The 27,920-nt window shown below is 38.8% G+C and overlaps 1 protein-coding gene across 2 annotated transcripts; it reads left to right on the top strand.

Annotated features, from left to right (window-relative positions):
* Positions 1-2,101: 2,101 nt before the first annotated feature.
* Positions 2,102-27,105, top strand: hdgfl2 (HDGF like 2). 2 transcript variants are annotated; one of them, XM_067416024.1, is made up of 16 exons: positions 2,102-2,333; positions 2,930-3,006; positions 5,675-5,813; positions 5,897-6,067; positions 10,100-10,222; positions 10,329-10,397; positions 10,478-10,658; positions 10,849-10,933; positions 15,760-16,063; positions 16,153-16,283; positions 18,334-18,401; positions 19,053-19,123; positions 21,011-21,112; positions 24,097-24,250; positions 24,335-24,458; positions 26,221-27,105. In XM_067416024.1, the coding sequence occupies exons 1-16, from the start codon at positions 2,262-2,264 to the stop codon at positions 26,348-26,350; spliced, it is 2,001 nt and encodes a 666-aa protein (XP_067272125.1). In that variant the 5' UTR covers positions 2,102-2,261; the 3' UTR covers positions 26,351-27,105. The 2 variants fall into 2 exon arrangements, with proteins under 2 accessions (XP_067272125.1, XP_067272124.1); XM_067416023.1 differs by having other exon boundaries at positions 10,475-10,658.
* Positions 27,106-27,920: the final 815 nt, after the last annotated feature.

The raw sequence follows: 27,920 nt of genomic DNA, 5'->3' as shown, positions 1-27,920 counted from the left end.
CAGACAACTAGTTATCAAAATCTGTCAAGCTAATTTTACACATTTACTAGATACTTTCCTCACTGCATTGCAAGAGATGATATTTGCTGATGGAGATGAAATGATATGGCCAGACAGAGAGGAACATTTGGATGTGAATGAATGATTACAGTACTATGTATGTTGCATGTTCAGTTCTGTACTGCAATACAGAGATTGGACAGATGGACAGTAACTTTAAACTTTTAAGTAAATTTACTTGAGTAGCCTACTTAAGTTTTGCGTTGGGTGGGGGGCCAACTTCACGCAGGTCTTTTACCTGCATTACATTTCTATCAAGGTCCTCGAAGTAAAAAGTAGTTTCTGTAGCAGCTTTGAAAGTCAGTGGGTTCTTCTTTAAAAGGTGTTTGGGTTTTTGAATAAACCTTATCAGAAATCACTCTTGTAGGGTCACATAAAGTTCAATGGTTTCCCAGCATTTTTTAAACACTGATCAGTTTATAGCAAAATGGAAGAAGACAGATGTCAAAATGTTCATTTTGGTAAGTTTTCACAAACAAAGATGATTATGTCTTAAGTTAACGTAAGCAGTTGGGAGAATATCAGTGTATAGGATCTGTGCGTCCGGCCTTAAAGTGACAGCAGCTTTGTAAAGGTCTTTGTAACTTTTATACAAGTTTAAATTAGTTTAGTATGTCGGATGAATCATCACTGACTGGCTTAAACCATAAAGGCATAGTTTATATTCATACAACAACAATACAATAACGTGAAAAAAAGAAATTTACTTTTGATACTTAAGTACTTTTGAAAGCAAATACTTCTGTACTTTTTTCTTAAGTAAAAATCGTGTTTTTACAACTTTCACTTGTAACAGAGTAATATTTGACCGGTAGTACTTTTACTTTTACTCAAGTAATGAAGTTGTTTACTTTGTCCACCTCTGCTGCAATATTTTTTTACAGTTGTGCAAAGCTCTCCCCAAAGGGAGTTTATGTTTGTAATAAGGGTGTATTTTTTCTTTCACACAATGCTGTGAATTGCAAAGAGCATATGTATATTCAGTGTCTTATACATCACCTCCTTACCGCACCATACCTCACTAAATACATTAATGAGTTTTACTGTATTTTTCAAATGGCTGTACTAATAGTTTATAGTGCTGTCTTGAGCATTTTCAGGTAGTGTCACCAAGATCCTACTTTTTTGCATTGGAAAACATTTACAGAGTAAACTGTCATAATGAAAACATGACAGAGCCATTTGACTTTCTTGTTCATAAACAATGTTGTCAGGACATTTCATCTGGATGACACTGCATTGACATGAATACTTGCTTTTTAGGAATGAGATATCCATTTTGAGCAAGTGACACACTTTTGGTTATGAACTAGGTTTTGCAGCTTGTACTAATTGTTTTGAGAACTGCATTAACTGTTTTTTAAATGTAAATAGTGATGTGAGAAATGCACCAAAGCGACTGAGAAAAACTATAACTACTACATTCAGTTATCATTATGATAGATAAGTAGGCTAAATAAAGTGCATTGTACTTTAATTGCACAGTAATAGTAACAGTACCTATATATTTTAGATGAAAACATTCATAAAAGTGTAATTTAATTCATTTTCAGTTCTTATTTCATAACCAGCAGTGTGAATATACACATATAACACTAATACCATAGCTCAAAACAGATTAATATAGTTACTAAAAAAGTAAAAAAAGAATTAAAAAAGGGCATCACACAAATTAATAAGGATTACACACTGAATAGAGTAAAAAAAGTTTCTAAATATCGTAGGCAGTGCAAACTGTACAGGTTGTGAGATCTTTTTTGAATGAGCGAGAGTGAAATTTGAAGTAAATACTCTAGAATTTACTCTAAAGAATACTATTGAGTATACAATTAGATTTTTATTTTATTTATGAATATAAAATCTACATAGAAAGGGAATTAGATGTATAATAAAGCAGGCCTTAGAATCCGCTTAAAAAACAAAAGAATGTTAATGTACTATTAAATTGAAGTATTTAGCGGTGTACACATTGTACATTCTTATTGGTGGAGGTAAAGAGTGGCAGTCCATTTCTCCAATCAGCGATCGCTAGAGGGCGGGACTTCCGCTGACAAAAAATGGAATGAGCGGAAACCGCTGCAGAAACCAACCGCCTTTCCTCACCTACTGTATCTGAACCAGGACTGTCTGTCGGCCTGAAAATCGGACCGCGGCGAACACAAACAAGCAGAACGAGGAGCGGTGCATAGAGGGACGACAAGATGCCGCACAACTTCCGGCCTGGGGACCTTGTCTTTGCTAAAATGAAGGGATATCCCCACTGGCCGGCCCGGGTAAGAGCAGCGGGGGAGCTCGCGCAAGGCTCGCGCTGCATCCAGCGCACACACCCCCACCAGCTCCACTGTGACCAGCTTTACCTCAGTGCCTGGCGATTTACGAAACATATGTTTGCAGACAAACATGTGTTATCTATTACTTTAGAGCCTAGGCATCTTAATAGATGTATTTGTTTCATATTTATTACAATAGTCATGAATGTATGAGGCTAGCTGGCTGGCTAACTTGTTTGCTGGAGGTCGCGTGAACAAAGTCCTGATTCATTTTGCATTTTATTCTTTGGGAATCGTCTGTAGGTGCACAATGGGACAATATGAAAAATTACTTAATTTAGACTTGAGACTTTTACATTGTATTTACATTGCCCAATCACATGTAAAATGTAATTTGGGGGGTGTGGGGGGGTTGAGTGTCATGTTTACATATGGAGATACTTTCCTGACCCTATTTAAAGTGGTCCACCCGGTCCAAAGCAGAACACTCACTTATAAATGTGTTTAATTAATGTAAAACTTCAATATTCAGTGTAGCACTATTGCTGAAGAACATGTATTCACCTTATTGTAATACTTAGACTGTATTTTTCTTCCAGATCGAAGATGTTGCAGAAGGAGCTGTCAAACCACCACCTAATAAGATCCCCATTTTTTTCTTTGGGACTCACGAAACGTACGTATTCTGGATTTTAATAGTACCTGGTCATCGTTAATGATGATAAATAGATGCATGTTACTTTAGATCAGGGGTGTCCAATCCTTTTCCTGGAGATCTACAATCGACCTTTCAATCCTGATCAAACACCGCTTAACCAGCTCATTCAGGAACTCTTGATAAATACAGACAGGTGTGATGGTCGTGTGAAGGTATGTAGATCTCCAGGAATAGGATTGGGCACCCCTGCTTTAGATCTTTAGATTGTTTTCTCTTTATTCTGTTTATTAATGTTGATTAATAATTGCTGCAGTACTTTTAACAAGTATGGTGGGACCCTCTCTGTCAACTGCCATGGAGTGACAAATTAAAATTCATCTGACCCCACAAGTCAACAGATGGCACTAGAACAGTGTGTCCCAACCTAGTTTTTTTGTTGTTTTTTTTGTTTTTTGCCGCCACTGTACAGTTATGCACCCTAAATAGAGAAATCCCACGTCACATCACTAAATAACAATTGCACTTTGCACAAACATGTACTGCTTCAAATGGCATATTAATATTAGATTATATCAAAAGTAGTACTTGCATTTCAGGTGAACCTTAAGCTTAAAAGCACAATATGTAAGATTTTTAGATTAAAATATCCAAAAACCACTAGAATAGTGTTATATATTTTCTTGACGTGTACTTACATTATCCCTAATGTTTCCAAGAATGTTTGAACTAAGAGAAATAGGACACGGACCGCCTCAATGCGTCGCCTATTAGGACATCATACCCGTGTTACCTTCAGTTTTATTTTGTAAAAACATGGAAAAACCAAAGATGCTTTAATATATTGTTTTATTAGAGTGAGAGGTGAGTGACTGTTTAGATGGATTCATAAACAGAAAACAAATCCTTTATGTTGTGTAGCTTAACACAGTTATGGGCCTTTCACACCGAACGCGGCAACGGCACTGCTGCGTTAAGAAATCTATTCATTTCAATGGCTTGCGCAGCGCAAGGAGAGTTTGTTGCTGCGCCGACCAAAGCGCACGCGCAGCGGAGCGCACCCTTGACGAGCTTGCGCGCATGCCGCGGTCAAAGTTCAAAATATTTTAACTTTTGCCGCTGCGCTCTGTGACGATTACTCGCGCGGCCAATAGAAACGGTACATCGAAACGAGCACGGAAATCAAAATGGATGAACATCTTGCACTGTGCGTTTCGGAATTTCCGGAACTGTATAATAGTACACCTGAAAATGGTCTTTTTGGAAACGGAGCTCTTTCGCTAGCCTAAATTCACCCAACTGTTCCTTGGACCTGAGGGTTTCATGCTCCCACAGCCTCTTCTTCCTTGCTGCTCTCTCTCTTCTTCTTCTTCTTCTTACTAGAAGGGTTATTGCTATCGCTCGCTTTTTAGCACGGGACAGATACATATTTGCTGCTGATTGAATGAATAGAAATAGACATATAGAACTCCCGCAAAAAGTTTTGAAAACTCCGCCTGCTTTGCGCTGGCCAGTGAAGCGCATCTGAAGGGCGGCGCTGAACCCCGCGGCAAGCACAGCGCGTTCCGCGTTCGGTGTGAAAGGCCCATTAGTCTTATTGTTTAAATCTCGTTTTCTTGATTTACCGCGAGGACCGTGTTTTACCGAACTTATATTGATCTAGCTTTACTGCACGTGTCTCATAGTAGAGCAAACGCACAAAGCATTATAACATAACTTTCTACACACTCAAATGTATGTGATATGATAAAACAGTGCTGAGTTACCCCACATTTGCATGAGCAGAAGCGAAAGCGGTCGCCTGCGGCATAATAAAAGCTCTGTGAAATCAAGGCGTCATCAAACTACGACTTTGTTTTGAATAAGCGACCTAGCGGTGAAAAAATACATATTGTTGCTTTAAGTCAGGTAGGAACACAGAAAGGTCAAATGGGTTGCTAAATAATGGTGTTGTTGGTGATGATAAAACAACACATGTACATATCATCACTGTTGGGTGGATAACTCATCTTTTTTAAAATAATTAAACACTGTGTCATTGTGGCTTTACATATGGCTCTTCAAATACAGAAAAAAATAGCCTGATGTGTCATTACAATATTGACATATGAAAATCAAAGGCAAATGGAGTTGACCAGCAAATAACAGAGATAATAAGAGAGGCATCTACTTTTTGAGAATTACATTTTCCTCAACTTACAGGATACAAAGTTTATTGGAGCTATATGTGCGCTGGCTCAGTTTTTCTTGTTGAATATATTTAGCCAAACTCTTTTGATGTACTTGATGGCACACCTGACAAACCTGTCAGTGTTCGGAAAACACTGCACTAGAAGAACCTTTTTGGTTCTGCCTTATCTGCTTTCCTTTTTATATGTTAAAGTTGGCATGAAATTAAAATACTATCTATTATATAAATGCACATTATACATCGTACTGTAAACAGCTTTTCTCTGCACTTTACATTTTCTACACAATGTTTTGGCCTTGTACCGTTTAATCAAAATGTCATAATTTAATCTCTCTGGTGAAAAATGCAGGATTCTCACGCTACACGTTTGTTTTCCTGAAAATGTTACACTCAGATGTACATCACAATACGAAAGAAGAGATCTGTCTCTACTTCCATTTTATTGTGACTTTTAAATGTATTTATAATTCTGATTCCAGCTCTTTTTTCCTTTTTCAGAGCATTCCTTGCACCCAAGGACCTTTTTGCATATGAAAAGTACCAAGACCGATATGGGAAGCCCAACAAAAGGAAAGGGTTCAATGAAGGCTTGTGGGAAATCCAAAACAATCCTCATGCCTCCTATACCACACCTGCAGTAAGACTTAATTTCTACAACCAAAATGTGTTGTTTCATGAAATCAAATGCTGATTTGTCACATTATCCTTGTATTTGTTTAGGCTGCATCATCATCGGAGAGCGAGGACAACCAACCTGCTGCGGGAAGTGATGCAGAAGATGAAGAGGAAGCAGTGGTACCAACGAAAGCTGAAACGGGAAGTGATGATTCTGACTCTGGGAGTGAGGATCAAAGGAAGGTGGCAGTGAAGCGGAAAGCTCCTGCTGCAAAGGTATGAAACAAACCAGCGTGATCGCTTATTGTGTAAATCAGCTGTTTATCCTTTCTTATCTGTTCTGTCATTTTTATCTTTTCCCCTCTAGTATTATGCGTTATACTTTCAGGTGCTTGGAATTTCTCCTTTCAAAGTTCTTAACATCATAGTTTTAGTTAGTCACAGTGTTAACTCTTTCCCTGCCAGCGTTTCTTAGAAAATAGTTTTTTGTCATAAATGGAGTTGATAGAGTTCATGATAGAGTGATAGAGTTCATGATGTTGCTACATCCAAATATTTGCACAGCCCTATAGCTCGTCCTGGGTCGACGTTTCATTCAGTAACATTAGGGAGTTTGATTTATATGCTGTAATGTGGATGATCGCGTTATTTTACATATACATCCACTTGCATATGCTATCACATTTTTCTGCTTTTTCTTCGCATGTCTTTTGATCAGGAGAGTCTGTACTCTTTCAGAAGATGTGGCAATAGCACCCCCTACCGTATAACACTGAAAAAAGCTGGAAATTTCTGTCAATGGCCCAGAAAGCATTGTCTCGGCGGGGAAAGAGTTAATGGTGTTAAATACAAGAGTGTTAGTGTTTGTAGAGGAGTCAGTATATTGCAGGTAGTTTTTATTTAAGCATTAAAGTCCTTCCATGTTATGAATGTAGTCACGGCTAAAGCCCAAAGTATACATATATTACATTTAGGCTAGGGTTTGCATACAGTGATTGTGGCGTAATTTCATCAGCAGCATAGAATGCACATTCTGCATGCGTACTGCACGTTTTTCTAGCTGTGCCTACTATGTCTGCTCACTTTGCACATGCACTTTGAATTATTTTGCTCTTATTAGTTTTTCCACAAAGTCGTAAACGAAACAACAAAAAACTACTGGAGGTGCAACATCAATAGACACCCACTAGGGCTGTCACGGTACCAAAATTCCAGTAGTCGGTACCAATACCATAAAAATGTGATGGCACCTGGCACCAATTTCGGTACCACAGCAAAATGTTTTTATTTTTATTTGAACTATTTTTCAAAATTATTTAATTCAATAATTGTATTATTTATTATAAATAAATAATACATAAACATTTAAAGGCTGTATGCTGTTTAAAATTCAACACTATTTATAAAAAAAGATAAAGTGAAAAATAAGCAACCATCTAGGCATAATTAATTATTACAGACATATATGTAAGGCAAGGCAAGTTTATTTATATAGCACATTTCATACACAATGGCAATTCAAAGTGCTTTACATAGAAAGGAATTAAAATAGGGCTAAAAAATGCATAAGAAAAAGAATACAATGTAAAGAGAATTAAAAGTAATAAAATGATGATAACCAAAGAAAAGAACAGGTAAACTAAAACAGTTATAAAAAATTATTTAAAAAATGATGCATAGATAAGGTGCAATCAGTCGGACATACAGTGCACAGTGCTCATTCAGTAAATGCACAGCTAAACAGATGTGTTTTCAGTCTGGATTTGAATGTGGCTACTGTTGGAGCACATCTGATCTGTTCAGGAAGCCGGTTCCAACTACGGCTGGCATAATAGCTAAAGGCAGACTCTCCTTGCTTTGAGTGAACTCTTGGTATTTCTAACTGACTTGATCCTGCTGATCTGAGTGATCTGTTGGGTTTGTATTTAATCAGCATATCTGCGATGTATTGAGGTCCTAGGTCATTGAGTGATTTATAAACAAGTAATAGTACTTTAAAATCGATCCTAGATGTAACTGGAAGCCAGTGTAAAGACCTGAGGACTGGTGTGATATGGTCATATTTTCTGGTTCTGCTCAGAATCCTGGCAGCAGTGTTCTGTATGAGCTGCAGCTGTCTAATGGTCTTTTTGGGAAGGCCGGTGAGAAGGCCATTACAATAGTCCACCCTACTGGTGATGAAAGCATGAACCAGTTTCTCTAAGTCTTGCCTGGAGACAAAAAATCTAATCCTTGCAATATTTTTCAGATGATAGTATGCTGATTTAGTTATTGCTTTGACATGACTACTGAAACTCAGGTCTGACTCCAAAATTACACCAAGATTCCTGACTTGATTTTTTGTTATCAGACCTTTAGCCTCAAGATACGCGTTCACCTTGAGAATTTCATCTTTGTTTCCAAATGTAATGATTTCAGTTTTGAAATCAGTTTTGATTTCATATATGTACAACAGTAGCCTAATATATTCTGTCAATTTCTTCACATTTACACCAAACTTCTGTTTTGACGGGTTGCCGTGAAGACCTTTGTGTCTGTTCATGATATGACCGTTTCCTCAAATGAAATGGTAAATTCTCATGAAGTGATGGTTCATGCATTCATGTCCTCGTATAGTGACACACGGCAGTTGGCAGAGACTACAAAGACAGCCAGCGTGTGTCGCGCGTGTTTGTGCGTGTCTGTGTGAGAGCACGCCCGCGTATCGCGCCCGTCATTCACACAGAACAGCAGAACATGCAGGAGTAATATTTAAATAGTATTTTGCAGTTTAATATTCACATACACTAGTATATATTCGGCTACAGTCTGGAGCCCTGCGCTTAGATGAACACGGAAGCAACTGAATGCAACTGCGTGTACCGGATATCGGCTCGGGAGTCAGTACTACAGAAATTCTGGTATGGTCACATTTTTTAAATTTCAGTACCGACTTGGTACCGGTACATAGCTAACACCCTCATTGATGAGCACAAAATACATGCAACTCTAGTTTAAAGGCTTATTTGCACCTGCTGACTTCATATGTTTTCTCTGATCAGAAGTCATCTTTATTTATACAGCGCTTTATGCAGATTGTATTAAAGCAGCTTTATAGTGATACCAGGAAAATTAGGCTTTTTGGCTGTTGTTCAGCTGAAGTCTGGTCAGTGTTGATTCAGTTTCGTTGTAAAGATCAATTATTTAATTAGTTCATTTAATCTATAAAGCAGTTCTGCAAAAATTGCCATCATCCAGTGAAGTGCATTTCCCATACAACAGTGTTAGTGTAGTCAGATCAATAATATTGCTGAATAATATTTGTCCCCAACTAAACAAGCTAGATGCGACAGTGGCAAGGAACTCAAACTCCCATCAGGTGACAGAATGGAGAAATAACCTTGGGAGAAACCAGGCTCAGTCAGGGGCCAGTTCTCCTGCAGGTGACCAAATCTGATCACTCAAAGCACTTTAAGAGGTGGCCTGAGAAGCATTCCAGAGGAAATTGCACAAGTGTAAATGCATATGGTTATTGGAGCCACATATGTAAATTGTACTCCTCTCAGAAAAGCAAATTAACACGCTAGTAGCCAGATATGACAGCGACATCACAACACGCATTCGCCACAGAGGAGTAGATCAAAATCTCTTATTAAGCAAGCTGATGCGCAAGCAAAATACTGCAAATGAAACTGAAAGTTTGGCATTGCACCCTGAAGCTCAACACACAATCATCTTCATTAAAAGTAGTAAGGCTAAATGATCTGATGTGCTGATGGCCCTCTTTCCTATTGCGGTTTTTGATCTTGGATAAACAAATGCAGCTCATGTCTTTTGCTTTCATTGACGTGGTTGAAGCACTGAAATTGAAGATTGGACTTATTTTAGTTTTGCCAAGACACATTTATGTGGCCAAGTGAAAATGGAACAGTTTTAACAAATTGGATATCTATCTGATCAGTAAGAACATGTGAATGACAAGGTATAAACAAGAGCGCAAAGATTTTTGTCACTAATACCTTTTGGAGAAAAATATCTTGTATAACGCGTATGTGTCAAGCGCCTGTGTTCATAATTGCTAACAAACGGAGTATTCTTTGAAAGGCTGTGCATTTGGCAGTTAACTTCAGGGACATAAAAGGACATAGTTGGGCAAACATCTAATGGAGTGCCTGCTTTATACTTAGAGGAAAACCCAAATTAACCACATTTATGGTACTTTTGTGTCTGTTTTGTTGCTTAAAAACTTCATTTCAGCTCAATACTTTGCAATTGCATGGACAAGATGTATAAAAAATAGATTAAATACAAAAAAACTAACATTTGCAGCGGCAACCAGTGAAGAGAACACGGGCATCATCCAGTGATCGAGATGGAGAGGAGAGTGGATCTCCCTCAGAACCGGAACCGTCCCCCAGCTCTGACTCTGACTCCGGCAAAAACAGCGACCAGGTATTCTTGTCGGGAATTACACTGGGTCAAGAATTTTTTCAGACACCTAATTTTTGCCCAAAAAAGCAATTAAAATCTATTAATAAGTTACTAATGTGTTCTCCAGGACTTCAAACCACAGAAGGAGTCAGGCGGTCGAGGTGGCAAAAAGCCAGCTGGCAAAGGCAGGAGGAAGGTGAGAAGACCTCATTGACATTGGCTATCTATAATTACATACTTCCTTGATGTAACACTGTTTTTGTATCTTCTTAGAAGGCATCATCAGGCTCTGATTCAGACTCTGGCTCCCAGTCAGATCAAAAGGCCGCCAGGAGCGATTCAGAAGACGATAAGCCACGGCCGGCTGTCTCTGGATCTGAATCGCAGTCTGGATCCAAATCCGATTCCGATTCCGAACCTCCTCCTGCAAAGAAAGCCCCACAAGGGCGCAAGAAAGGTGAGAATGCTTTGCAACGTGAACCCAGCTCATGTTATAATTAGTTTTAATGGTTGAGTAGTTGCGTTGAATAGCAATACAGTGGATGGAAACTTTACCTGAGACAGCTGTCCTCAGCACTCGGATATCGGGAATCCTAGACAAATACATCAGAATACTAAAGGACACTTTTTTTGCGTCATTTTCCAAGCGGAGAAACCTCCACCAAAGCCACGAGGAAGGAAACCCAAACCAGCTCCAGAAAGGGCTCCTTCCTCTTCATCAGATAGTGACAGGTGAGTTTGGTTTCTTTTCCATTTTTGTAGCATTTTTTACATATACATTTACACTAATAGTTTTAATACTATTGTTTTGTTATAAATTTGTTCATTATGACAATTTTCCACCCTCTTTCGAACCTTTAGTGCCTATTCACACCAACATGAAATTACTTTGTTTTTACACACAATCGGATACCAGTTAATGGACACACAAGCCAGTTTTACAATCTTCCTCTGCAAAATCACGGTCACTTAGCAAAATAGTGTGTTCATGAGCACCTCCAAGTCACAGCAGTGGGGCATGTGACCAAAAGCGTGAACCTTATTGGCCAGTGTTCTTTGCAGTGTGGTAGAAAAGAGATTACAGTCTATTGCAGTGATGCCATATGAATGTTCACTTTGGTATGAATGCTCATACTCAATATATGTCAAAAAAGCTGTCTTTGCACCTTAAAGGGTTAGTTCACCCCAAAATTAAATTTATGCCATAAATGACTCAACCTAATGTTGTTCAACACCCGTAAGACCTACATTTATGCATTTAGCAGACGCTTTTATCCAAAGAGACTTACAACTCAGGAGTACAGGAAGTGATCTGTCAAGAAGAGGCAAAGAAACGCAAAAAGTGCCCTAAATACCAAGATTTATATACTATTCAGAGTAGCAAAAACCAGAAAAAGGGAAGAAGAAAAGTAGTGGAGGAAGAGTTTAGAGTTTTTTTTTTAATGATAATATTAAGTGCTCATGGAAGAGATGAGTTTTACCTGTCTTTTGAATGAAGCGAGTAATTCTGTCGTGCGTTTGGAGGACGGAAGATCGTTCCACCAACCAGGAACAATGAAAGAAAAAGTCCTGGAGAGGGTTCTGGATCATTTGCAGCGGTTTGATTGCACAAGATGGAAGTCCAGCCAGAAGCGCATTGCAATAGTCAAGTCTAGAAATGTTTAGGGCTTGGACAAGACGCTGTGGTGCATGCTCTGTAAGGAACGGTCTGATTTTCCTGATGTTGTGCAACGCAAACCTGCATGACCAAGCTGTCTTTGAAATGTGGTCTTTGAAGGACAGCTTTCTGACCGACCCTGAAGGGGTAATCAAAGATGAACCTAGCTGTATGGAAGTAAAACTGTGCCACTGGATTTTGAATTCTAATTTTTAGCACTGAATTTTTTTACTTCGAATTTTTAACACTGAATTTTATTTTGCATCTAAATCAGACTTTGAATTCTAAAAGCCATCGAATTTCTAGCTCTGTTTTTTTTTACTATGACATTTTTTCAATGTTTTAAAAAAATTCAGTGTAAAAAGAAATTCAACGTCTCAAAAAATTCAGTGTAAAAAAATTCAACGTCTCAAAAAATTCAGTGTAAAAAAATTCAACGTCTCAAAAGATTCAGTGTAAAATAATTCAACGTCTCAAAAAATTCAGTGTAAAATAATTCAACGTCTCAAAAAATTCAGTGTAAAAATATTCAGAGTCAACATCCGGGTAACCAAGGAGAAGCAATCGATCCCTGTATCAAATCATCCAACATCCAACCAATCATTTACGCTCCATTGGTCATGAGTAAATTCACTGAAGCGCCATCGTGTGTGTTCTGAGCCATGCTGCTGAGCTCTGGAGCTCACCTGAAGTGAACTTCCCCGCCAGTGCCGTTTCTAGTCATAGGCAAACTAGGCGGTCGCCTAGGGCGCCAACAGCTGGGGGGCGTCAATGAGCCCCCGCCCCAACAAGATTTTTTAGTTATTTCATATATATTTTATTATTAATATTTCGTACTTTTTCTATTTCAAGGCATTATGATTAGTTGCGATTATTGGAGTGAAGTCGCCATGGTGATAGTGGAGCTGCTGTAATGAAATGAGATCATGTAGAGGGCGGCAGGGAACGTCGTCATCCGTGGCATTGTAACGCTTGTGTCCGAGTGAAAAATGCGGATAGCTCACTTAATGTAACTGTAGTGGATGCAAACACGGAGGCGATTAACATCAAACAGATCGCACTTTATTCCCCGCTGAACTCTCATCACAAACTCCCTTTCCATCCACAGCATTACTTAATAAAACAAAATAACTGTTAGCAACAGAAAACAGAAAATAATCCCCACACATGGGAGCTCAAGACTCAGTGCGCACATTCACAAAATGCAGACTTCGTTTGCAGGGAGCGCGCGCAACTCTTAAAGGGGCCACACTATATTTCTACTCGTTACAGCGTGCTTTAGTTTCATCATCATGAAAAGGTCAAAGCCATCAGGGGCTCAGTATCGTAAAAAGAAAGCGAAATATACAGGTATAGCCTACTTATTGGTTACTTGTTCTCTACTAAGCTGGTCCCTCTATCATAACGTTGAGCAAAACATTACACTGAGTATTAGTACTGGACGGACCGCACGCCATGCTCATTTCAGGTGCAGAACATTATAGCAGTTCATTTGAATAATTTTTTTTTACATCAGAGATAGCTGTTTAGTGTAAATTGATCAAGTAGGCTAATACTGTCATAACCATGGGCCTCACTAGGCCCTTTTTTATGAACTTATGCATCAGCCCCCCCTAAAAAAATATGTGATTAACCTTTAAAACATGAAACTGGCGCAAGGCTTCGGCTACTGCTTCGTCCCTTCTTTTAGTCTTTGTGTCACTGTGTTATTCAATCCGCAGTGGCGCCGAGTGACATGGTTTTCAAGCTATTGTTATCTAATTTTTTGGCCTTCAGAACATCTTAAAATACACATATGTAGATCATAGAAATCAAATTTTTCTCGGGGGAGCATGCCCGAACCCCCCAACATCTGTGATCTCAGAGATAATAAACCTAGCTACATTATTCGATTAATGCATGTACAATATGCCCATGAAATAAGGAAGTCATATTTACTTAATAAGTTTAAGTAAAAAAAAAAAAGGGGGGGGGGGGGGGGGGCAACATATGAATCTCGCCTAGGGTGCCAGAAAGGCTAGAAACGGCCCTGTTCCCCGCCTTCCTGTTTCAGCATCACATGACCAATGGAGCGTAAATGATTGGCTGGATGTTGGATGATTTGATACAGGGATCGATTGCTTCTCCTTGGTTACCCGGATGTTGACTCTGAATATTTTTACACTGAATTTTTTGAGACGTTGAATTATTTTACACTGAATTTTTTGAGACGTTGAATTATTTTACACTGAATCTTTTGAGACGTTGAATTTTTTTACACTGAATTTTTTGAGACGTTGAATTTCTTTTTACACTGAATTTTTTTAAAACATTGAAAAAATGTCATAGTCAAAAAAAACAGAGCTAGAAATTCGATGGCTTTTAAAATTCAAAGTCTGATTTAGATGCAAAATAAAATTCAGTGTTAAAAATTCGATGTAAAAAAATTCAGTGCTAAAAATTAGAATTCAAAATACAGTGGCACAGTTTTACTTCCATATAGCTGGATGGTAAAATCGTTTTGTATTTGTTGGATTAGCAGGGAAGACGAGCAGATCAGTCTTTGCTCAATTGAGCTGCAGGTGATGTTTTTTCATCCATGCCGAGATGTCCGCCAGACAGCTTGAGATTCGTGCATGTACTGTGGGATCATCTGGTTGACATGAGAGGTAGAGCTGTGTGTCATCAGCATAACAATGATATGAGAGGCCATGTGCCTGAATGATGGGTCCCAGTGATGTAGTGTAAATGGAGAAGAGGAGAGGTCCAAGCACTGAGCCCTGAGGAACCCCCGATGTGTTTAGGATACCTCTCCTCTCCAGGCAACCTTAAAAGATCTGTGAGATAGGACTCAAACCAGTGGAGTGGAGTCCCTGTGATGCCCAGTGATGAGAGGGTGGACAGAAGAATCTGGTGATTCACAGTGTCAAAGGCAGCAGACAGATCAAGGAGGATGAGGACTGATGATTTGGAAGCAGCTTCAGTAACTGAAAATAATGCCGTCTCAGTTGAGTGGCCCTTTTTGAAACCTGACTGGGTTACGTCCAGTTGATTAGACTGTGAGAGGAAAGATGAGACCTGGTTGAAAACAACTCTTTCAAGTGTTTTCGCTATGAATGGTAGGAGAGAAACAGGTCTGTAGTTCTCTACAAGTGATGTGTCTAATGTGGGTTTTTTAAGCAGTGGGGTTACCCGAGCCTCCTTAAATGTGGTGGGGAAGATGCCAGTGCAGAGAGGTGTTGATGATGTGTGTGAGTGCTGGTAAGAGTGTAGGGGAGATGGCTTGTAGAAGATGTGAGAGGATGGAATCTAGAGGGCAGGTAGTGGGATGGCTGGAGAGGAGAAGTAAAGAAATAAAAGAAAAAGCTTATTGATTAATGATTCAGATCGCGTGTCCACTGGATATCTGAATTATGAATCATTCCGCTGATTCATGACCGTTTGAATCTTTATTTGAGGTTTGAAAACAAATGTGGAAGAGAAGACCATGCTGAATAAAGTCGTAGTTTTTGTTATTTTTGGACCAAAATGTATTTTCGATGCTTCAAGAGATTCTAATGAACTAACTGATGTCACATATGGACTACTTTGATGATGTTTTTATTTCCTTTCTGGACAAGGACAGTATAGTGTGCCTACACTTCAATACGCTCTCGGACATAATATATATTAATTTGTGTTCCGAAGGGGTGAGTCATTAATGACATCAAGTTTATTTTTGAGTGAACTAACCCTTTAATTGCGATAAATTGTTCATATTACACATGAAAAATTAATAGAACCCACTTCATCAGACTAATATGTCCGATTTTAATATGTTGTCAAATACAATTCGCATAATCTACCAAGAACATCCAAATATTCTGTGAATTTGAGAAACACATGGATGGTGATTGAGTTTGTCTTTATTTTACACGCAAAGCGACAGCGGGACGGATCGCGTCAGCGAGTGGAAAAAGAGAGACGAGGAGCGGCGGAAGGAACTGGAGGAGCGAAGAAAGAAGGAGGAGGCAGAAGAGCTTCGTCGGCTCAGGGAGCGAGAGAAAGAGGAGGAAGAAAAAAGGAAAAAAGATAAAGAGACCAAGGCCAGGAGAGGAAGCAGTAGTAGCAGCAGCAGCAGCAGCTCGGATGAAGAAGTGGATGATCACCCTCTCAAAAAATCCAAGAAACCTCCGCCTCCCCCGATCCCTGCTCCGTCAGACTCCGACTCTCCACCTCCCTCAGAGGCCAGTCACCAGAACTTTCTCAACTCTTTCTACTAGTGTCGTTTTCTCAAAATGTTAACTGTGTTTGGGCTCTTGTGTTTCCTCTCTAGGTGAAAAAATCAGCCAAGCGTCAAGACAGCCAGAAAGGGCGGCAAAAGAAAGAGAAGGAGGTGAAAGAGAAAAAGGAGAGACCGAACAAAGAAAAGAAGCCACAGAGATCAGAGGAGAAACACAAAACCAGGTATGTATTTGGATTGCACTGTTCGTCTATCAACACGCTAACAAAAGTCTTTTGGAATCAATTGAGTCAAATCAACTGTGCAGTATTTCCCACCATTATTATTTCAGTATTTGTTTTCTATTATTTTTTTAAAAAAAAAAATTTATTTCAGTAATTTTTTTGTGCTTTTGTCATTTTTATTAGTTTTTATTTAGCTTTAATTTATTTTTATTTCAGTAATTGCCATGGCAAATTCAAAAAGAAAAGACAGTTATTTATCTAATAGTTTGTAATCTAATATTTGCTCTAAATTATTTCAGCTTTATTTTAGTGAATGAAATTTTTTTTTTTTTTAAAGTTTTAATTAAAGGGGTGGTTCCCAGGGTTGGCAGGTTTTCACAACAAAACCCACCCAATTGCAACTCAAAACCATAGACCGTAAAAAAATATGGATGATGCGACATCATCCGTTTCCGCTTGGCAGATTTGAAGCTTTCAGGCGGTCTGCACGGCGCTGACATCTTGGGACTGAGTCCGCGCAGTAGTGATTTCGGGACCGGAGTTGCACAGTAGAGAGCAGGAAGTAGAGCAGGAAGTACAGCCGCGTTTTCGAAAGCCTGCCCACACTCTCGCAGATGCAGAACAATTAATTATGTTGGTGTGAAATAAACAGTTATGGAAATGTAGAAATTAAAGCTAAAGCTCCAATCTGCTCCCAAAAATCCTGAAAAATGTCTGTTAAGCCCCTTTCACACTGCGATTCCGGCAAATACACGGATAATGCGACCCGGCATTTGTTCCCGGGCCGCTAGATTTGGTCCCTTTACACTGCCAGAGAAATACCGTAATATGTGCGCTTTCACACACAACCCGTAACGGTCCCGGGTCGAGTTGACACGTGACATCCTGATGTGACGTATAATGGCGAGCGATCTCAGCTTCAGCGCGGATAGTAAGGAGCTCCGTGGTCTCGACTTGTGTCCAGTTTGCGCACATTTCTGCTTCTTTAATTTTAGTTTCTTTTGTATACAAACACTCTCTGCGTTTAAAACACCGACTAGCTCTTCTGGCACTGCAGGGTTGTGTTATTGAAAAAACAAGCTCTAGGAGTCGCACGATAACTACGTACACGTTGCGGCATTAGTTTTGGCTTTTGTTCACACAGCGCTCGTCCCGGGTCGAATACCGCAATATTACTAGGTACCCAACCCGGGTCGAATTCGGTAATCAATGCCGGGACGTGGTTGCTTTCACACAGAAGGCGACCCGGCAATGTTCCGGGAATATTGCGGGTCCGACGTGCAGTGTGAAAGGGGCTTTAGTGCCTCAGTTGAACCCTTCACTCAGAGAAGACGTTGATCTCAGCTGTCAATCATGACGTCCCCCCCCCACCCGCCCTTTTTATTGCATCAAATGCAAATGCAATTGGGGGGCGATCGAAGTGCGAAAGCTTCAGTTTCTGAGAGGAGTGCTGCAGGCTTACTCAAAACTAGTGTTAAAGTAGCAAGGAAAACCGTGGACTTGGCAACACAGGTGGTTCTGTGTTTTTTTTAGACATAACATGTCTTAATACTTCTTTTTTTTAATGCTGTATTTTTCTTCTATTTGACCTTTATTCCACACCGCTGTCTCCACTGTCCTTTGAACGGCTCGTTTGCTTCCTGTTTCTATGAAGCCCATTCCTCTGAAAAACGCAATGGTCTTGGATTGGTTAGATGGCCAAATTTAGTTTCATGTATTTTTATTGGCTGAAGTACCAAGCACAGGTTGTCCGGAAACGCCACGCCCCTTACATTATGGGGAGAAGTCACATCTGCGGTGACTAGCAAGGGTTTATGATGTCACCAACCCAGGAAGAAGCTAGTTGTAGTCCAAACCGGCCATTTTTGTAGCCAATAAACTGCAATCATTTTAAAAGACAATATCTCCGTTTGCACTGAACTTTCTGCACTGTAACTTTGCAGATACTTTTTTTGCTCAAGCGCAAACATAACACACTAACTAAAGTTAAAAAAGTGAAATCGGAATCGCATGCAACCATCCCTTTAACAATATCAACTGTTTCCCACAGGTCTAAGCCAGAGAAGCTGAAACGGAGGTCGGTGCGTCCACCTGAGAAGAAAGTTGAGAAGAAAAAAGGTCACATGAAACATTCTCTTACACTACGTTCACACCAAATGCGAATTGAGCGTCAAAATCGCGTCTACCGTGTCTAGTTTGACGCGTGAACATTTTGTATCCATTCGCGCGTCCGCAGCTAATTGGACGCACGTAGAAATCGAGCCTTTGAAGCGAAACAGACGTGCGTTAAAGGCGCTCCAGGTGAAATATATTAAGCATTAACAGCCACACGTGGTTTAGCCAACACACTACCTGGATTATCTTCACTGTCTGCATGTATATTGTATAAAGTTATGAAACTTCACTTTGCCCTCAGTCAAAATGATTTGGTAGGCAACAATAGATTAATTGGACCAAAGATCGCCCATTAGATGTAAACAAGACGAAGTATATGTCATGTATCTCAATTCGCTTCAATTTCGCATTATTCGCGTGAACTGGAGGCGCGAATGAGGCGGAATCGCATCCGTCGCGCCGCGCGAAACCGCCGCAGCACCTCCAGACGCGCGTCAACGCGCCTTTCCATTGACTTAACATGGAAATCATTCGCTCCAAGCTCTATTTGCGTTTGGTGTGAACGTACTTTTAGCGCTTCAGTCCTTTTTGAGTCAATTTTACGGTCAATCAGACTTTAACGTTTATCGTTTCTATCGCCCTGTATGAATCCAGAACCCTCACCTGAAGAGAAACTACAGAAGCTCCACACAGACATCAAGTTTGCACTGAAGGTTGACAACCCAGTAAGTAGTGACGTCATCAGCCTACCCATTCTGCTTTGTTGAAAATTACCTTTTGAATTTCATCAGGCACTAGTCACTTTCACACGAGCGCCATTAAAATTACCGAAAACATTACTCTGGCAATTTTACAGCAAAATGTGCCATGTTTAGTATTCACTTTTCTCTTAAGCACACTTTTAGGATGACCAGCTCAGTCAATCGATTGATTCAAATGTTTCTTTAACTTCATTCTGTCCATTTGAATCACTCCACAGAAGTCCCTACAGACTGTATTATTTGTAGTGAAACAAATAGTTTGATTTTGCTGTTTATTACTGTTATTTTTGAACAGGATTTATTTATTTTTAGAATATAACATTAGGGGAAAGTTAGAAGATAACGTTATGGGAACGTTAGAGGATAATGTTAGGGGAATGTTAGAATATAAAGTTAATTGGAACATTAGAGGATAATGTTAGGTAATTCATACTAGAGTAACATTAATAATCGTATCCATGAACTTGATTTCTGCCCATGTCCTATCCTGATTCTTTTCCACCGGCTGTGAGGTGATGACATGTCATGTCCTAAATTCTGCCCTCAAACTTGGCTTCATCAAACTATGCCTTTGTTTTGAATAGGCGCCCTCTAGCGGCCGGAAAAATTATATAGTGTAGCTTTAAGATATGCAGTGATTTTAAATTTGAACATGGATTTTACTGGTATACACAGACGTTTCATGGAGCATTAGGTCATGAATATTTGCCTCAAATTTATTGGTCGAAATGGCCATGAACCCTATTTTAATTACCGTATTTTCCGGACTATAAGTCGCTCCGGAGTATAAGTCGCATCAGTCAAAAAATGCGTCATGACGCGGAAAAAAACATATATAAGTCGCACTGGACTATAAGTCGCATTAGGACAGAGCTGGAGCCGCGCGCATGCGAGCACGCGAGCACCCGCGCGCGCATGCGAGCACCTGCTCGCGTGCACTCGCTCGTGCCCGCTTCACTGCATAACCCGAGCAGAAGAAAGAAAGTTTGAAGTGAGTGAGAAACTTGTAAGGGACTGGCGAAAAGCAGAGGTTACTTTAACTGTGATGAAGAAGAAAAAGAAATCTACTTGCGGACTGTAAGCAAGATGGCCAGATCTGAAGGAACGAGTCCACAGACGCTTGAACTCTCTGCCGGGAGAGGCTCTGCCGCGCGAGACGAACGCTGTGAGAATCGTTCTCCGCTGCATGTTTTACTACATGCTGTTTGTGTTTTGCAGAATAACATTTTCTTTATGGGGGCATTTTGTTTGTGTTCAGTCTTTCTAAGTTGTTGTCTATAAGTAAATATTAGGCTACAGGAGCAGCATAGAGCGCATTCTCGCGGCTATATGTTTATTCTTGTCAGTCAGTATGAATTAAATTTGATATATAAGTCGCACCTGACTATAAGTCGCAGGACCAGCCAAACTATGAAAAAAAGTGCGACTTATAGTCCGGAAAATACGGTAAAAGGTTTTTAAATATATTACACTTTCAAGTAGGTTTGATCTATTGGAGTTGATTAGATTTATTTCTATTTCTGTTTTAGTTTTGATTCATTTTCACTTAAGAGTTTTAGTACTTATTTCAGTTAATTGCCAATGTAAAATTTCTAACTATCTGATATTTCTATATTATATATGCTGTATTTCAATGAACAAAGATGTTTTAATAGTTTTAGTTTACGTAATTACCCTGGTTCATTATTCTATGCCAAATTGCTCCGTAATAACCAGGGCTGATCACTGTTCACATGCGACCTCTAAATGGACAAAATACTGATGAATGTAGACATTATATCTGGCAACAGCTGTAAGCATCCTGAAGTGTGTGGGTCCCCTGGTCTAATTCTGCTTTCTTTCAATCTGTAGGACATTGAGAAGTGTCTACAGGCCTTGGATGAGCTCGGCTCGGTACAAGTGACCACTCACATCTTGCAAAAGAACGCAGATGTTATTGCCACACTCAAAAAGGTGATTTACAGAAAAGTCCATGTGAATTTCCATTTGCAATCCGTTTTACTATTTAAAGGTGTAGTATGCAATATTGACTGCTGGCGGTTGACATGGGTACTACAGTCCAAATTCAAAATATAGGAGAGTTGTTTCTCCCGTCCCCTCCTCCTAAGACTCGACGGTTGCCAGTTTGAGGACATGCAATAGGAACAAGCGCAATTGACCATGGAATGCGACGAGCCTTACACTGTATATTTATCTGCATTTTAGTGCGACTCTGGTCATAGAGCTTTTTAGGTCAGGTAGAATCTGTATAATTTCTGACCCAGTTTGTTTCATCCATGGCTGCAATAATCAGTGTTTTCTGCCAACTGGCAACCCGGGGTGTCAAAATACTATTGGGTAAACTGGAAGTGGGCAGGATCACATAAATCAAATCAAAAATAGACATTCTGAAACCGAACACACATTTTAAAGGAGATTAACTGATTATTTTGAGTACGTTTTATTGAAATAGTAATAGTATTAATAATAATTAGATGATGGTCAGACGAGGCGAGACTAAATATGTTCGTCAACGACTTTTTTCCCCCATGACTTAGACGATGACGAGACTGCGCCAATGTCCAAAAACGCTGACTAAGACTAAATTATTATGCATTATTATTGACGAAAAAGGATGAGACTACATTGCTTTGCATAAAATAAAAACTAAGATAAAGTCTCTCTTCATTTTCGTCGACAGTCGTCTCTACTTTTTTATCACGAGACCAAAATGCTGTTTCAAGCATACTGAGCTTTTTACACTGTTAAAGACTTGGATTCCCATCCTAAACATAGTCAAAGTTTCAAAAACTAATGTTGGACGTTTGATGGAATATTTCTGTGTCAAAAATACTCCTTCCGGTTTCTCACAAGTTTCGGAGAGTTTTTTTCGATTATGGGTCTACTTGACGTTAATAGAACGGAAGGTCCTTGTATGGGCCGTACGGGCTCTTCTCCCGGAAGGGTGCGCGCGCCCGTGACTAGAGCGAGAGAGAGGAAATGCACGCCGTAAACACTGCTCTCAGGTGCAGATCCAGTCCTCTGCGAACACTTATGTCGCGCTCCACTTTATTCCTATGGGTGACGTCGAGCGACTTCAACGCTTCAGCACAGTATTCCGGGAAGGCAGCGCTGCCTGAACCGATTTGAACGCAGAAATGACGGGAAGCTTCACAACATCGCTTCAGTTGCGTCTCAAAGTGGATTTACACGCCACTGCTGTCACAGGACTTCACCAAATCATACCAAAGAAGTGTTTTTGACGGAGCGGTCCCAGCGATAAAGGTTCGGTCCTGCTTTGGAAGCAGCTGGTGAGTAAAACGGCTTCAAATCTCTCTGCTGTTGGCTATCGTCGCGTGAGTAAACATCAGTAAACGACACGATCGCGTGCTTCGTCATTCAAATGCGCTAACGGTTACTCCATTGCTGTTCTCTGTTGTATAACGTTACACTAGTCTGACGTGCAAAACCGTTTTGCTTGCTACCTCTAAGGTCTAGTCGCATACAATAGTCCATAAACCGAATCATGTCCTCATAAAATGTGAGTAAAGACACACAAATGTTGTCAGGGCACTAAATACAGTACATACCACAGAGACGGACGTCCTGCTGTTGCTGTTTTTCCTGTTCAATTTATTTCTGCCTCAGATTTGATTCTGGATCATTATCTGTATTAGCTGAGAATCGATAGCCATGAGATTCTCCACGCTTGAGGACGTCACCGCTTTGTTCGCGATCGTCATTCTTTAGCTCCGCCCACACGATACGCCTCCAGGCGCTCGTTTTTTTCCGGAAAGACTCGGTACAGCCCATATTTCTTTTATAAATATGATAAAACTAAAGACTTTTCGGAGATATGAAGGATCCAATACTACTCTATAGGTACTCAAGATTGACATGAGATTGACTGAAACTGAGTGTTTCACCCCCCCTTTAATGTGGCATAACAGTTAAAGCCAAAGCCGCTGAATAACGACATGCGTTCATCTCCCGGCGGCGTATGAGTGGTCATGTGATTCATGAAGCTCTCAATAATTCCACACAAGCCAGCACTGTCAATACATTGAATAGACAACAGCTTCACTATACAGGTAAACAGTACAGTAATGGACATTTTGAGATGTTTTGGTAGAAAAACTATTTGTGCAATAATTATGGTCCATTAATAAGCAATTAAAATATTTTTCTTTTCTAATTATTATTTTTATTACTATTAGTGTGGTGATTAAGGTTAAAATAGAGAATCCAATGCAAAGAGGTTAATTTAGAGTCATTTTGTGCCTAATGGTTTACCCATTTTGTGCCTGTATGGCTCTTTAATTTACTTGTATCTAGATTGGATTTCCTTAAATGTGACATTTTTAAAACATTAATGCTGTCCTAATATTTTAACTTTATTAAACTTATATAAGCACACACAAGTGAATATTAATGAATGCAAGCAAATATAATTTAACCCAAGAAAAGTTTAAAATAGTGTTTAAAAAGGCTAACTTGTTTTCCCTTATATGTACAGTAGGCTATATATATGAATTGATACTGATCGAAATCGATACATTTGACGAAGTTGCATTTTGCATTCAACAAAAATCATTCATTAAGTGTATTTTGTCTGCTAATTATAACATTTAACCAATATTTGAGATGTGTGAAACACTATTTGACTGAAATGGTATTAGAAATATTCTCAGAAATAATTGATGTAAAAAAGACTAGAAGATTTTAACTAAAACTTTACTAAGATATATTGAGTTTTCTTTGGACTCAAAATAGACTTAAATGGCAAGACTTTGTCGACTTAAACTTGACTAACTAAAAAAGATATGTGAATGACTAAATATGACTAAAACTAACAAGGACATTATGCACAAGACTAAGACTAAATTAAAAATAGGTGACAAAAATAACACTTAGATAGAATTCCCATCATAACTTGCACACTTCTGACTGTCTTTTAGATTCGCCGGTACAAAGCAAGTAGTGCAGTGATGGAGAAGGCCACCGCAGTCTACAATAAACTAAAGCTCCAGTTCATTGGCAAGATTGAGACCGGTAAACCAAAACCGGATGAAAAGAACCAAGAAGGCAATGAGCAAGACACACAAAACACAGGTGAACTGTGAAATTGTGAAATGTTTCCATAACATTTCTAGCACTTATACAAGATTTTAATTGTGCTTTGTTTCTTTCTCCCAGACGACTCCAAACCAGTGAACGGAGAATCAGAAAGCGAGAGAAAAGACGTTTCTGAATCTGAAAGCAAGCCTGATCCCGCAGACAGTGAGAAACAGGATGAGAACAAATCCCCAAACGGCATCAGGTGAAGAGCGGGCACCTTTCCTTCTATTTTTAATAATATGTTTATATTACACACACATACACACTTTCCTAGTTCTTCTTATAGTTTAATTTGTATCTAGTGTGTCATGTCGCTGTTTGAGTTACGATGCACAGTCACTCCAAAGAATGCACTAGGGGTGTAACGGTTCTCTGTAAAAAAAACTTTAAAAAAACTAACCATACCACGGTTCATCTTAAATCTTGACGACACAAGTATAATATGGTTTGTTGAAAATAACACATAAAACACAGAGTTCAGCTAATGTATGTTTCTGTCGATGGGTACACTTTCTGACTTCCCCTAACTTGGGTATAGTTGGGGGGAAAAAAATCTTCCAGCATAATCTTGTTTAAAACATCTAGATTTAATGCAATTTCAGTTGAATTTCGACCCTGCACATTCCTCAATCACATGCACAAAGCACACTACTTACTGCAGGGCTTTTGAGGCCACACCCCCTGCATGCACTGTGCATTCCTCCATAACATACACATTTGATCAAAAATTCAGAAATAAAACAGCAATATTGTGAAATACTATCACAAGTTAAAATAATGGTTTTCTATTTTAATATACTTTAAAGTGTAATTTATTAAAGCTGAATTTTCAGCAACATTACTTCAGTCTTCAGGGTCACATGATCCTTCGGAAAATCATTCTAATATGATTTATCATCAATGTTGGAAACCGTTGTGCTGCTTAATTTTTATAACCTTTGATACACTTTTCAGGATTCTTTGAGTAAAAAGTTAAAAAAAGAACAGTATTTATTTAAAATTGAAATCTTTTGTAACAATATACACTACTGTACAAAAGTTTGGGGTCAGTCATTTTATCTTATTTATTTTTAAAGAAGTGAATGATTTTATTCAGCATGAATGTGTTAAATTTATAAAAATGATAGATTCATATTGTTAGAAAATATTTCTATTTTGAATGAATGCTGTTTACCTTTTTATTCCATCAATAAATCCTGAAAAAGTTTCACAGATTCCCCAAAAAATATGGAGCAGCACAACTCTTTCCACCATTAATAATAAATCAACATATTAGAATGATTTCTGAAGGATCATGTGACCCTGGAATAAATAACACATACATACCAGTTGCTGCAAACAAATATTTTATATATTTATTAAATTAGAAGTAATTGGAAAATATATAAATATGCAAAAATTATCATGTCTTCTTATGACCAAACAAAATGTTTAAAATTATATTTGCATATGATACCATTTATACAAATTTTCCAATTAATTCCCATAAATTCACGAAAATTCCTATTAAATTTAAAAATTGGAATATAATTCCCCAGATTCCCGTGAAAAGTTCCAGGAAATGTTCTGCCCCTTTGCCACCCATGTAAAGCACTGTGACTGAACTCCTTTTTTCTCAAGGAAAGAATGCATAACAATATTCCTCATTTAAGTAATTCCTGCCTAAAGCCTACACAAAAAAAGAGGTGTTAAAACTTGCGGTTATGGAAAGGGGTGTGACATTCCCAAAACACGCTTGATGCGTTTAACCAATCACAGCACACTGGTCCAGCTGACCAATTAGAGCATATTGCACTTTTTGAAAGGAAAGGCTTCATAGAGACTTGAGGTTACTGACAGACTGAGAAGAGGTGCTGCAACAGTGTCTTTTTAACATTCAAGCACGAAGACCCATTCTTGTAAAAGGACATGTATGGCCTATTAAACATTAATACATGCTGCTTAATGTTTCATTTGTGTTTCAGGTCTAGTCCAGATGACCCAACAGAGCAGCAAACACTCACACCTGACTCCACAGAGCCTAATCCGACAGCAGACACAGACATAAAAGAGGACAGCAGAGCACAGGACGAGCAGCTGTCTTCTGAGAGCTGAACTGCGTTCCGTCTCTTTTATGCTCGCAAACACACTTTGGCTTCCTTCATTCATTTGTGTTACTTTTTGTCTGCCCACCTTTGTGACCTACATGAGTTTTTCGTGTTGTACATAAAATGTGATATGAACATTTATTAGCACTTTTGAATCGAGACGTCACGAGGCAAACAAGCGCCTTAATCTAAGTGTTCGATGTGGATGATTCTGCACTAACCACATTTGGATTGTCGAGGGGGAACGTTTTATTTCAGAACCACACTGACGTCTGGGAGGGGGGAGGGAAACACCGAAGCCCAAATGTTATTTGAAGACTGTGCTTGTACTATGTAGCTGCTTTTTATCAGTAAACTTTTTTTCCTTTTGTTTTTTATGAAAAAAGGAAAATGTTTAAAAAAAGAAAGAAAAAAGCAGTCTGGTTTTGTGTTGATCAACACCCACTACAAGAGATCATGACGTTTCTTCATCATCATCATCATCATCATTATTATTAGTGCTCACATCTACATCTGATCTGTCTGGTATGGATTTCAATAACTCTGTCTATGGACTTTTACTAAATTCTGTAGACGTACTCTTTGTTGTCCGTTGTTTGGTCCTCTAATAATCACAACTTACATCTGCATAGGTTGACCCCAATAATGCTTTTCTTTTTTTGGATGTCATAAAACATGCTTATATAAATATGTTTCTAGTGCTATGTAACTTGGTCCAAGCTTTTTTTAGTATCCGTGAAGGATTAAATAAAAAATTCCGCATGATGGCCAACAATGTTGTTATAAGGATTTTCACTGGACATGTTTGGAATAGAATGCTAACACCCTGCCAAGTGCATACTACACAGTATAGATTGTATTTTTCAGTGTGGAACAATGGGGCTCCAAACATACCCATTATAATAATATTAATATAATTATGTAATATGTATGCTGGTATTACTTAAAAATGTGTCAGATAATATTTATATTAATATATTTAACTATAATTGTTGTCATTTAAATAGCGTGTGTAATGTCAAATACCAGCTCAGTAAAATTTTGATTATTTTCTTGTTTTGTTATGTACGAAATTAATTATTCTTATAATAACTCTTGGCATACGAGAGACACGTTCGGTCCCTGTATAAACAAAGGCTTTGATTGGTCCGCCATGTGCTGACGTCATTCGAACGCAAACCCCTAGACGCGTCGCGCTCGCTTGCGTTAAATACTAAATACAGCTTTTCCAAAGGCTTTATTTGTTTAAAATAAATGAATGTATTTAATCCAAAGTGTAACTTAATATACCTTAATAAAATAGAAAATAAGAGAATGTAAAATGATCCCAAATGAAAAATACGGAGTTATTTGGTAATTATTTTTATTTTTAAGATAGTATTTTATTTTGTAAACTAAAACACTGGTTCAAGTGGGAATTAAGGACTTTCATATATTTATGCAAGATTAAGATTATTATACAGTTAAATGATACGCCTCCAATAAACATTCTCCACAACGAAAATGTGAAAATCCGAATAACTGTCAAGCAGGGAAGCGTCAAGTGCGTCGCGTCGCGCGCTTGCAGTGAGGATGGG

This window comes from Pseudorasbora parva, chromosome 14 (assembly GCF_024679245.1).
Source record: "Pseudorasbora parva isolate DD20220531a chromosome 14, ASM2467924v1, whole genome shotgun sequence".
Taxonomy (NCBI): domain Eukaryota; kingdom Metazoa; phylum Chordata; class Actinopteri; order Cypriniformes; family Gobionidae; genus Pseudorasbora; species Pseudorasbora parva.
This window is presented reverse-complemented; position numbering and strand designations above follow the sequence as displayed.